The sequence below is a fragment of the Pristis pectinata genome, chromosome 9, assembly GCF_009764475.1.
Source record: "Pristis pectinata isolate sPriPec2 chromosome 9, sPriPec2.1.pri, whole genome shotgun sequence".
Lineage (NCBI taxonomy): Eukaryota > Metazoa > Chordata > Chondrichthyes > Rhinopristiformes > Pristidae > Pristis > Pristis pectinata.
The window spans coordinates 102,128,135-102,141,744 of NC_067413.1; the positions used below are offsets into that span (position 1 = coordinate 102,128,135).

The 13,610-nt window shown below is 39.7% G+C and overlaps 1 protein-coding gene across 5 annotated transcripts in view; it reads right to left on the minus strand.

Annotated features, from left to right (window-relative positions):
• smarcc1a (SWI/SNF related, matrix associated, actin dependent regulator of chromatin, subfamily c, member 1a) overlaps positions 1 to 13,610 on the minus strand; it is a 123,856-nt gene that overhangs the window by 95,393 nt on the left and 14,853 nt on the right. For all 5 annotated transcript variants that reach the window (XM_052022934.1, XM_052022933.1, XM_052022931.1 and 2 more), the window contains exons 3-9: positions 8,687 to 8,772; positions 7,292 to 7,373; positions 5,261 to 5,353; positions 4,939 to 5,008; positions 4,657 to 4,726; positions 3,711 to 3,786; positions 2,843 to 2,974 (exon numbers count right to left, since the gene is read on the minus strand). In XM_052022934.1, coding sequence (XP_051878894.1) covers positions 2,843 to 2,974; positions 3,711 to 3,786; positions 4,657 to 4,726; positions 4,939 to 5,008; positions 5,261 to 5,353; positions 7,292 to 7,373; positions 8,687 to 8,772 — 609 coding nt within the window. The remainder of the gene's footprint in view (positions 1 to 2,842; positions 2,975 to 3,710; positions 3,787 to 4,656; positions 4,727 to 4,938; positions 5,009 to 5,260; positions 5,354 to 7,291; positions 7,374 to 8,686; positions 8,773 to 13,610) is intronic.

Consider the following 13,610-nt stretch of genomic DNA (forward strand, 5'->3'; position numbering starts at 1 on the left):
CTAGAAGTACCTGCTCTAAGTGGGGTGACTGCCTCCCAATGCACAGCATCCACATAACTCTCTCCCTCCCTGATGCTTCACAGTGTTTGAAGCTGCAACTCCAGCTGATCAATTCTGAGCAGAAGTTCCTCTAGCCTCAAGCACTTACTGCAGATGTGGTCACTGTGCACCACAGCAGTTCCCACATCATGCAGCTGCAGCATATCACCTGCATTACCCACCTGCCTGTTTCCCAACTCCACACCTCCCCTCTCTGCCAATCATCCTTCACCACTCCCCTGTATGCCAATCACCCACTGGTTCCTGTCTCACCACTCGCCCTCTATACTGGCCATCTTCACTCTCTGCTCAGTCCTGACGCAGGGTGTCAATCCAAACCGTCGACAATTCCTCCCGCCACGCCATAGATGCTGCTTGACCTGCTGAGTTCCTCTAGCAGACTGTTGCTCCAGATTCCAGTACCTACCATCTCATGTCTCCAAGACTCATTTCATATCAATGCAGCTCAACTGATCCTTCCCTTTTAAGCAGTGAAGAAAATGCTACTCAGTTACATCAAACCACTACAAGATGTTTTGAACAGCTGCACATTACCAGAGAAAAATTAAATGACTGATTACAGGCCTATATCCAGACAACATTTTTTTTTAAAAAGTGTTATAGCAACTACCTTCACTCATTGAAGTAAAAGTCCATCAATTAATTTGAAAAAACGCAACAAAGTAGGCAAGCAATGGAATTACATGCAAGAAACTGGACTGTCATCACATCAAGTCAGAATCCGATATCTCAACTGAAGTGTTCCAATTAATTTCAACTTTCAGGTTTTGCATATGGCCATGCTGCACAACCAATACAATGCTATAGTTTCACTAATGAAATTCAGCTATCTTCAAAATGGATGGTAGATTTAAATAAAGCACAACATGCAGACCTACTGATACCTTACTAAAGTTATTGAAGGATGCAATAGTCTTAAGTGATGCCTTTATACTTAGCCAGAAATCAGGGAAAGTAGTCCAGTGTTCTCAGGAAGTTAACCAAGGCATTGCTGAAGTGAGCAAAAGCACCAACATCCCCATGACCACAGGTGCAACTAGGAAGCAATTTAATGACCCAGCAAGTGAGTGACTGTATTTGGCATTTCAGTCCTTGAAGCTACCCACTTACTCTGATGTACATCACCTTTGATTACAAAAGGATTACATTGCAGTGTTGATTAAGTAGATTAGAGATGCGAACTTATGATACAATCATTGGAATGTTTAGACAGAACAAAGTTCCCACCAGTGGCAATTAAATACAAGACAAACTCTTTTTTTAAAAATGGAAAAATAAATACTGGCTAGGACTCTGGAAGAAGCTCCCTTCTCCATTGGCAATTTCAACCTGACTCTTGTACAGGTACAAGAGGATATCTCAGTAGAAACGAGATTGAGGCTGAATGCTGCCTGATTACAAGCTTGGCCAAGCTCCAATTGCTGAATTTTCTAATGGCAGAGATGCTCTATTCCCTTTTCAGCATTTCAGAACAAAACAGTAAACCTTTCCCCAGAAGAGATGCCTCCAACAATTCTCAGATTAAGGAAATACAAAACAAGCCACTTCCAGAAAAGTTAACAAAAAAAAGTTTGACAAGGAAGGAGTAGTGAGCATGAGGCACAATGATGAAGGTGATTAAGGAAACAAGGATCAGCAGCAGATCACATTGAATGCTCCAAGATTTTTAGCAGGCTATGCATGTAATGAATTGTGGAGCAGATTAAACCCAGTTGACAATGGGATATTCTAAAAGTTCGGAAGTTAAGAGGCAAAGGTTATGCAGGAAGACAAATCAATCTTATCAAACTGTTTCGACACAAAAAGTGGTGGTGACAGGGACACAAAAGGCCCCACATACTTCAGCACCATGTCTGCCTCAGGTTTTTCTAAAACACCAATGTTCTAACCCTATTCAAAGGATTCAGACTCTATACTCCTGCACATTTATTGATGATTCAGTGCATCAAGAATGGAGACCAACATACCAATAACACACATCCATTTAAAAGCTATGTTAAAGGGATAGTTGGTACACTTGAACATGTCACTTAATTAACATAAAGCTACTTGGTTTTGAAACTATTGGACCAACAGCAGAACCAATTAAATGAAGCCCAACAGTGTGCACAAATCCCCTCTGAAAAATGACAGGACCCTTAAGGTTTCAAGTAAGCGCCAGCTGGTTGACCACAAGAAAAGGTGCATTTTAAATTTGTGGTTGCACAGTTTGATGTGGTCAATTTAAGAAAAACTCAGTTTATACTTTGTCAGTCCATGAAAGATGTTGATTAAATGCAAGGAAATAACAAGGAGGTTATAAAGTTTCAGGTGGAGATACTAACCACTTTACCTAAAAGTGACACAAAAATTTAATTAGGTTAAACCTTGCTATTTAAATAAACTACAGGTTTCACTGATAGTTTGGCCACATAAAGCCCAATGCAAGATGTAATATCCTATCTGACCAAAAACAGTTAATTGATGTTTTACTGACAATCCTAAAGTCATGCTCTGACTAATAGCTCTTTTAAATACTTCAAACAAATAAAAATCCCAAACCATGAATGGTGGGATTTGAGTCCAGATTATTAGTCCATGCACAAAATCACTACAGTTTCATGTCAAGTCATAATGCAACAGCTGAACATGTCATGAGTTTGAAAAGTCTCTTTTCATCTCAGGTATAAAAAGCCACTTGCAAGAAAATCTTAATCCTTTCACTCTTACATGCTCCATCATTTCAATATAAAAATTCTATTCTTTTACAAGTGCAGCAGGATAATCAAATATCATACTCTACCTCTTCTGTTACTGTCCTAATAGGTACGTGCTGTCGGTAACTGACCGGTTTTTTGTTTTCATCAACCTCATAATCCTCTTCATTCATCCACTCATTAAATACATCAGTGTCCAAGATCCATTTGGCATGTACCTGAACATGTCAACAAAAGTCAGAATACTTTGAAAAACCATCAAGAGTCAAACAAAATACCCAAATCAATTTTTTTTTTAAATGTTACATTTTCAATTGGAGGATGGAAAATAAAAGAAACATTGCTCGTGCAACTTGGCAGCTCCTCCTTTATCTACTTGCTTGACATGATTCTAGTTTTCATAATGTTTCAATCATAACATCAACTTCCCCAGTGAGAACATATACATTTTCAGAAGTTACTTAGCATTTAATTGGATCAATCTTAACATTACCTAATTTCCTTAGCCCAATGCTCTGGGAGCAGCTCTGCATAATTCCATTCCTACTTGTCAACCATCTACTTGGTTGCATTTGTGCCTTATTTTATAAAGAAAGACAAGTCCCTGATTTCATTTAATTTGAGGAACAATGCAAATTGTTGATGGATTTCCACAAAAAGTTATATTGAAGGAGAATTTTAATTAAAGTGAATCATTTCCAGGGGTTGGACAAACCAAAATGAAAAGCATTGTATCACACAGCAAGTCTCGATAAACACCTCAGGACATCCCAATCTGCTTCATATCCTACGAGTACTTGAACATTTTTTAAATCATTAATGGTACATCAGCAATTTGTTGTGGGCACAACTTACAAAGCACTACTGGTGCATGTTGTACTTTCAGACTTTAAACTATATTAAAGTAGTTCTTTTATTATTACATTTGTTTGGCAACAATGGTTTTAAACTTACCTTCCATGGCCTTTCAGGAATTGGTGGCTCTTCAATCTCAGCATCAATTTCACTGGCCGGTATCCAAGTGTCATAGCTAGTAAGTAATGAAATACAATCTAATTTTCAAATATTCACACAAATTGCAGTAAATACTAAATACACAGCATAACAAGTAGTGACTGAGGAAAACTGCTAACATTTCAGATCAATAACTTAAGGAAACTCGAGAATATTCAAAATAACAACATTTTCATATAGACAAGGGGATTATTAGTAAAGAAGGGCTGCAGGAAGCAGAAGTGATATGATGGAAGCAATGACAGTCCAAGAAGAAATGGTCGTGCAACAAATATGGGAACAAAATAGACAGTCAAGAGCATGAAAAATAGGGAAAAATCATTTGAAATTACAGCACGAAGCTGGAAATTGGAAAAAGCAGAAAACTTAATTATCAGAATTAGTTGAATTCAACGTCCACTACAAAAGACAAATCAGAAAACTTCAAGTCTACGTTGCACTTCACTTGATTAGTATAGGATGCTCAGAATAAGGAGAACAAAGCAGGACTGGATGGAGAAATAAAGTGATTGGCAACTTTAAACTTGGGATTCCAACTGTGAAATGAACATAGGTGATCCACACCTCCCCAGTGTAGTGGAGACCACATTGTGAAAAACCAATTATATTAATGAAGTACAAGTGTATTGTTGCTTCACCTTTAAAGAGTATTGGTTTATTACTGTCATACATACTGAGGGAGCATTAATCCTTCTGAATTTGGAAATGGCAGGATTCATAACTTGAATTAGGAATGAGATGCAAATACAAGGTTGAAGATTCAAAGGAAAAGGAGACCAAATGAAACCAGAAAAAAGTGCAATCATCCAAAGGGCCTTCAAGTGTACAATTCTAGTATTTCACACTCTTCACTCAGCATTTTTACCACATTCACACCAGTGCTTACCTTTCTGGGAACATTCCCCAATGTACCAAGACCTGCTTCTCTCGCTTCATTACAGGTCTCAACCATTCCTCTGCAACAGAAAATATTTAAGGTCAGAAAAGGAAACAGACCAGAACATTTATCTTCCTTGTATCAACAGGAACAGCAAACTATTCACTTAAGTAAATTGGGCTTGACTGCGTATGTTTTCTCATGTAATTACTTCAAGTATTAAATTAAACCTCTAGACCCATGCCCAACTAACATTTGTGGTAACTCAAGTGCAATCACAATATTTCCTACCTTCATCTAGAGAACTCGGAATAGGATAAATTAAATGGGAGGCTTTTGATTTTTCTTCTGTTATTGTCCCCTGAATATGTAAAAATAGGGAGATATTAGCAGTTCAAACTAACTTGCATGTTACTAATTCCACATGTGTTTAATACAAGATACACAAGACAGCCACACCCCTTACCCATACAATGAACAAAGAACAGACATTACAATAAAGTAAAATATTAGGCATTACAAAATATGTCACAATATGCAAAGCAAAATGCTATTATAAAGAGCACATGATAGTTTTAAGAACTTCAATACACTATATAGAAAGAATGCATACCTGATGTCTCTTAACAATATCCTTCAATTTATTTGCAAGTTTCTGGTCAAGTTCAGGAGAGAGGTAAATTGTTGGTCTTGTCAAACAATTGTTCTAAAACAAAAAAGAAATATTTCAGTGTTACAGGAATTTCAAAAAATTTCTGTGGATTCCAAACAGCAAAGTTCTACAAGCACAAGGTCTATATTGCCATTTAATCATGGAGGACACCTCCAAGAACTAAAATAAGATACAAGATAAATTGAAGGTCAAACTTCCAGTAACCTCCCTCCTTCACACTGTCTTACTGGTAGGAGCAAGGGTAGCACCTGCCTTGCTTAACCCAAACCCACACAAAACTAGGTTTAAAGGTTTTTCAGAAACCTACAATGTCTAGAATTTACAAGATCAAATGTTGCAGTTTACTTTCCTCTTTTATTCCAGATTCCAGAATGGACTTGGAGGGTTGAAGGACCATCTTCATAATGACTCTAAAAAGCTTCTTGCATTGAGCAATAACCTTAACACTTTCCAGTGTCTTTGACCACATCCTCAATTCACACGAGTTCTTTCTCTCCCTTAGGATAAGATGGCTTACTGGCTCAGCTCTAGCACCTGCAGCCTACGAGTTTCAGTGACAATATACAACTGACTATCAGAATGTGCCACTTATGACAAAACATTCCATCCAGATAGCGTCGAAGCAGACCAACTCCTTGCAAGCTGCTCTCTGCAGATCTACTCGTTACTTCTGTTACATCTTACCCAAATGTGATTATGTTTATCTTAGATTGCAAAGAGATGGGAGGGATTCCTGCTGCATTAATGTCACTGAGCACTGGACAAATACAAGTGGATACTGAGATATGATGCAGACCTTGGATCAGTTATCTCAGAGTCCAAGACCTATTGTTGCACATGGGAGGATTAGAATTTTTTCCACTCGTGTTGTTCTGGGTGCAGCCACTAGAGGAAGCCAGTAGCTGCAAGGGCAGAGAAGAAGAATTTTAAAGAAGGGAAAAAGTCTACGTAGGTATGAAGTTGAAGTTGCTCAACACGATCACAGGCAGTTAAGAAAATAATATTGCCAATGTGTTTTCACAAAATCCAAAAGAAAAATGACTCCAGTTGCATACATACCACACACACTGACATGCATTTCAAATCTCCAATTAAACTACATCAAAAGCCAAAGTGGATCAAATGACAAACTTGTTTGCTAGTAATTGCTTGTGGTATCAAATAATCCTAAACTTTAATCTTCAAGTGCAAAAGCAGACACCATAGCATGTTTAATACAACATTTGAGCAGGGGCTCTGAAGGGTCGGGAGGGGCATGCTTGTGGTTTTGTTACTAGACCAGTATCCTGGAAACCTGGGTAATGACCTCAGGACACACTAGATCTATCCCGATCAAGACAAATGAGCAATGCAAATCCATTTCACTGAATAATCTGAACACAAGGCACATATTTTGCAATTATGAAAATAACTGGATTGATAGAAAAACCCATTCAGTTCACTGACCTCTTTCAGAAAAGGAAATTGGTCATCCTGATTGCTAAGTGACTAAAATCTGAAGATAATGTCATTGACTCTCAACTGTATGGGCAATAAATACTGACTTCATTGATGCTTACAACCCACAAAATTCTTGAGAAAATACAAAAGAATTTCCTAGGTATTGCACAATTACAATAAATAATGTGCTGTTTTTAGGTGTTTATTATGAGCCCATGACCACTGAATTGGACAAAGGCACACTACTAAAGCAGCTCCCAAGGATAAGCTGCTACCCAAATCTCAGTACAGACTTTCCATTAACAGATGAGAATTGTATCTGAAAAATGAAAAAGCAGATGCAGGAAAGCTGAAATAAAAACAGAAAATGCTGGAAATATTCAGCTTGTCATGCCACATCTGTTGGAAGAGAAACAACAGTTTGTATTTCAGTCTGAAGACCCTTCATCAGAACAGTTATGACCATGAATCTTTTACCATTAATTGTTTCTCTCTTCCCACAGGTGTGGTCCAACCTGCTGACAAACATACCTGCACCAATGTCTTTTCTATTGTCATAAACATCTCTACGTTACGATCCATTCTGGATGGATTTTGCAGGTCAAATCGTCTCCTAAAGAAAAGGAGCAAAGTGTAAGAGTATTTGTTAACTTCTAAACTATTACTTTGAAAAACTAATATCCAAACTAAACTACAATTAGTATGTGCACATCATCTTGAACCAGAAAATTTTGTTGCTTAACCAGATCAATTAATTGCAAAAGAAAAATATTTATTCCCATTAAACCAGTCAACCAGTAAAGCAAAAAGCCCAAGTTCATTATGCTGATTACCATGCAGTCACCACATCAGGACAGTACACATTTAAATATATTAAACAAACAAACATACAACAAGAACTCAGAACAGCCTCTGCAGATATGCTAACCTGACGTTAAAGGGAATTAATGTTTAAAAACAAATGCGAGTCGTGCTTTTCCACCTTACCCGCACCCTTAACAGGATCGTGACTCAAAAAGCCAATGGGGTGCCAATCAAATTTTCAATTCTATTCAGGATACTATTTTGAATATTGCTGGATCTCTATTTATCCAGATGTCTTGAGAATCTAATCACTTTGTAAAATTAGATGCTTACAAAACTGTATTCCACCAGTAAATCACTTTACACAGTAGGCAAGATAAGCTGAGTAGGGGGTGTTTGAAGGAGAGTCATCACTACCGTGGCAGATGAATGCATTTCTACATCACCAAACCAATCTTATTTAAATGGACCACCACAGAAAGCAGCTGTCCATTGAAAGAAACTGAAATCAATGATTATTTCTGTCACTGGTGTTTATGGAATTTTCCTGTGCCCAAACTGCAAAACATCAACTGAATTTCCACAAAAATTCATTTGCAGCACTCCAAGGGGTCATGATAAAAACCAAAAATGCACAAGTTTTGTTAAATCTCCACAATTTATCAGTGAATGAGCTGCAAGAGCAAGATTGATTTTGACAATACAAAACAAATAAAACCTCACTTGATGCACAAACTTCCTCCTGATGTGGGCTAACTGAGCCAACATATAAAGAAGAGTTTCTCCTTTATCATAGCAAACACAATTGGGAGGTCATCAGCAGCATTGTGGGGGCATGGGGGAGAAGAGAAAATGAAACCAAAGTGAAACGCCAAACCTCTGCTGCCTTCCATGTGTTTTAGTGCAAGTCTGAAATCTTCATTTACTTACTTGTACAAGTGCTCTGCTTACATTTGCTTAAAAGCTACTTTAACATGATCCCGAAACACTTCACAGTAGTGTAATTTTTAATATCTTTATTAGTCACGTGTACATAGAAAAGCCTCAACCTCACTCACCAAAGTTAAGCACTGCTGAGCTAAATCCTAAATGCTCACTTCAGCAGACAGCAAGCCAACTTACCATCCCTGTTCACTTTTGAATTTGTAAGCAGCACCCAGGATGTGACCCAATGCTCCCCCTGCTTTGAAATCCAGAAAGCATTTTGCCTATATTTGGGAAAAAGAAACAAAATGAAACATCAATGCTGGCTATACGTGGCTCTTAAGAGTATTTACAATTTCAGAAACACATTTAAAATTGGAAATAAGCGTCTATCAACAAGATTTGCGTCTTTATTTATGAAAGGCAGCAGGGATAAACCAAGGCCAGTAAGCCTTATATCAGTGGTAGGAAAGTGATTGGATGAGCTTAGGGCGTGGATTGGCATGTGGGATTACAATGTTATTGCTATTAGTGAGACATGGTTGCAGGAGGGGCAGGACTGGCAGCTTAATGTACCAGGCTTCCGTTGTTTCAGACATGATAGAGGGGGAGGGATGAAAGGGGGAGAAGTGGCATTACTGGTCAGGGAACAGATCACAGCTGTGCGTAGACAGGACAACCCGGAGGGCTCGTCTACAGAGGCCATATGGGTGCAGCTAAGGAACAGGAAAGGTGTGGCCACACTAATAGGGTTGTATTATAGACCGCCCAATAGTCAGAGAGAATTGGAGGAACAAAACTGTGGTGAGATGGCAGACCGATGTAAGAAACAGAAAGTTGTAATAGTAGGGGATTTTAACTTTCCACATATTGACTGGGATTCCCACACTGCGAAAGGGTTGGATGGCTTGGAATCTGTCAAATGTGTTCAGGAGAGTTTTCTAAATCAATATAGAGGTACCAACAAGAGAGAATGCAATACTTGATCTCCTATTACAGAACCAGGCAGGTCAGGTGACAGAAGTATGTGTAGGTGAGCATTTTGGGTCCAGTGACCATAATGCAATTAGTTTCAAGATAATTATGGATAAGGATAGGTCTGGTCCTCGAGTGGAGGTTCTAAATTGGAGAAAGGCCAATTTTGTGGAAATGAGAAAGGATCTAGGTATGGTGGATTGGGATAAGTTATTTTCTGGCAAGGATGTGCTCAGTAAATGGAAAGCCTTCAAAGACGAAATTTTGAGAGTGCAGAGTTTGTATGTTCCTGTCAGGATTAAAGGCAAAGGTAACAAGCATAGGGAACCTTGGTTTTCAAGGGATATTGGTGAGCTGGTTAAGAAAAAGAGAGAGGTATATAGCAGGTATAGGCAACTAGGAACGGATGAGGTACTTGAAGAGTATAGGAAATGTAAGAAAATACTAAAAAAAGGAAATCAGGAAGGCAAAACGAAGACATGAGGCTGCTTTGGCAGATAATGTAAGGTAAACCCAAAGGGTTTCTACAGGTATATTAAGAGCAAAAGGATAGTAAGAGACAGAATTGGTCCCCTAGGAGATCAGAGTGGCCGTATATGTGTGGAGCCTCAGGAGACGAGGGAGGTCTTAAACAGTTTTTTTGCATCAGTATTTATTCAGGAAACTGGCATCGTGGATATGGAAGGAAGGGAAACAAGCACTAGTGTCATGGAACATATAGAGATTAAAAAGGAGGTACTTGATGCTTTACAGCGAATAAAGGGAGATAAATCCCAGGGCCTGACGAGATATTTCCTCGGACCTTGAGAGAGACTAGTGTAGACATTACAAGGGCCCTGGCAGATATATTTAAAATGTCCTTAGCCACGGGTGTGGTGCCAGAAGACTGGAGGATAGCTCATGTTGTTCTATTGTTTAAGAAAGGCTCGAAGAGTAAACCAGGTAATTACAGGCTAGTGAGCCTGACATCAGTAGTGGGTAAATTATTGGAAGGTGTTCTGAGAGATAGGACATATAAGTATTTGGACAGCCAAGGGTTGATTAAGGATAGTCAGCATGGCTTTGTGCGTGGTAGATCATGTTTAACGAATCTTGTGAAGTTTTTTTGAGGAGGTCACGAAGAAAATAGATGAAGGAAAGGCTGTGGATGTTGTCTACATGGACTTTAGTAAGGCCTTTGACAAGGTCCCACATGGGAGATTAGTTCAGAAGGTTCAGTCAATGGGTATCCATGGAAAGGTTGTAAACTGGATTCTAAATTGGCTGAGTGGGAGAAGACAGAGAGTGGTTGTGGATGGTTGTTTGTCAGATTGGAGGCCTGTGACTAATGGTGTGCCTCAGGGATCTGTGTTGGGGCCATTGTTGTTTGTTGTATATATCAATGATCTAGACGATAATGTGGTAAATTGGATTAGTAAGTTTGCAGATGACAATAAGATTGGAGGTGTAGTGGACAGTGAGGAAGGCTTTCAAAGCTTGCAGAGGGATCTGGACCAAATGGAAAAATGGTCCAGAAAATGGCAGATGGAATTTAATGCAGACAAGTGTGAGGTGTTGCATTTTGGAAGGACAAATCAAGGGAGGACATACACAGTAAATGGTAGGGCACTGAGGAGTGTGGAGGAACAAAGGGATCTGGGAGTTCAGATACATAATTCCCTGAAAGTAGAGTCACAGGTAGACAGGGTTGTAAAAAAAAAAGCTTTTGGCATCCTGGCATTTATAAATCAAAGTATTGAGTATAGGAGTTGGAATGTTTTGGTGAGGTTGTACAAGTCATTGGTGAGACCAAATTTAGAATATTGTGTGCAGTTCTGGTCGCCGAACTACAGGAAGGATGTCAGTAAGATTGAAAGAGTGAAGAGGAGATTTACTAGAATGTTGCCGGGTCTTCAGGAGTTGAGTTACAGGGAAAGGTTGAGCATGTTAGGTCTTTATTCTTTGGAGCGGAGAAGAATGAGGGGAAATATGAGAGGTTTACAAAATGATGAGGGGCATAGACAGAGGTAATGCAAGTAGGCTCTTTCCACCTAGATTAGGAGAGCAAGTACGAGAGGACATGGCTTTAGGGTGAAAGGGGAAAGGTTTAGGGGGAACATTAGAGGGAACTTCCTCAAAGAGTGGTCGGAGTGTGGAATGGGCTGCCATCTGATGTGGTAAATGAGGGCTCGCTCTTAACTTTTAAGAGTAAATTGGATAGATACATGGACGAAAGAGGTCTGGAGGGGTATGGGATGGGGCAGGTAAATGGTACTAGCAGAATAATGTTTTGGCACAGACTAGAAGTGCCAAATGGCCTGTTTTCTGTGTTGTAGTTTTCTATGGTTCTATGGAAGCTGTTTTGAGGGACAGGATTTATTTGCATTTGGAAAGGCAAGGACTGATTTGGGATAGTGAGCATGGCTTTGTGATTGGGAAATCACATCTCAAACTTGATTGTTTTTTTTTGAAGAGTTGACCAAGAGGATTGATGAGGGCAGTGTGGTTGATGTTCCTTACATGAACGTTGGCAAGGTCTTTGACAAGGTCCTGTACGGTACACTGGTCCAGAAAGAGATCAGAGGCAAGTTCACAACTTGGCTTGGGGCAGTGTACATGCACCTGTCTAGATCAATGGTGCTGAGGTCGAGAGGATTGAGAGCTTCAAGTTCCTGAGAGTGAACATCACCAACAGCCTGTCCTGGTCAAATCACGTAGAAGCCACGGCCAAGAAAGCTCACCAGTGCCTCTACTTCCTCAGCAGGCTAAAGAAATTTGGTATGTCCCCTTTCACTCTCACCAACTTTTACAGATGCACCATAGAGAGCATCCTATTCGGATGTATCACGGCTTGGTACGGCAACTGCTCTACCCAGGACCACAAGAAACTGCAGAGTTGTGGACACAGCCCAGCGCATCACGGACACCAGCCTCCCCTCCTTAGACTCTGTCTTTACCTCTTGTTGTCTTGGTGAAGCAGCCAGCATAATCAAAGACCCCCACCTACCCAGGACATTCTCTCTTCTCTCCTCTCTCCTCTTCCATCAGGTAGAAGATACAAGGCATGTACCACCAGACTTAAGGACAGCTTCTACCCCACTGTGATAAGACTATTGAACGGTTCTTTTATACAGTGAGATGGACTATGACCTCGTGATCTACCTTGTTGTGACCTTGCACCTTATCGCACTGCACTTTCTCTGTAGCTGTGACACTTTACTCTGTACTGTTGTTATTTTTACCTGTACTACATCAATGCACTCTGTACTGACTCAATGTAACTGCACTGTGTAATGAACTGACCTGTACAATCGGTTTGTAAGACAAGCTTTTCACTGTACCTCAGTACAAGTGACAATAATAAACCAATACCAATAGTAGGAGTCAGGATTGTAGTGGAAGGATGATTTTCCAGATTGGAGGCCTGTGACCGCAGGGATCAATACTGGGTTCTCTATGGTTTGTCATACCTATCACTGATTTGGATAAGAATATAGGTGATATGATTAGCAAGTTTGCAGATGACAGCAAAATTAGTGGTAAAGTGGATAATGAAGAAGGCCAAGTCCAACAGGATATAGACACACTGGGAAAGTAGACAAGGGAATGGCAGACGGAATTTAACTTGGACAATTACAAGGTGATGAATTTTGGGAAGTCATTTTGGACATACACAGTGAACAGCAGGATCCTAGGGAGTGTTGCTGAACAGGGAAAACTTGGGAGTACAAATACATACTTCCCCGAAAATGGGAATAAAGGTCGACATGATGGTAAAGGCAGTGTATGGCACGGTTGGCTTCGTCAGCTGAGGCACTGAGTGCAAGAGTTAGGACATCACTTTACAGTTGTACATAACATTGGTTATGCCACATTTGGAGTACTGGGTACAGTTCTGGTCACCACACTATAGAACCACATGATTAAGCTAGAATGGTTGCATAAAAGTTTCACAAGGATGTTGCCTGGATTGCAGGGCTCAAGTTATCAGGAGAGATTGGATAGGCAGGGTCTGTTTTCCCTGGAGCAATGGAGGTTTAAAGGTGACATGATAGAAGTAAATAAAATTGAGAGGAATAGTTATGGTACATTGTCCTTATTTCCAATGATAGGGGTAACTAAAACAAGAGGGCATAGGTTTTAGGTGAGAGGGAGCATGCTTAAAGGG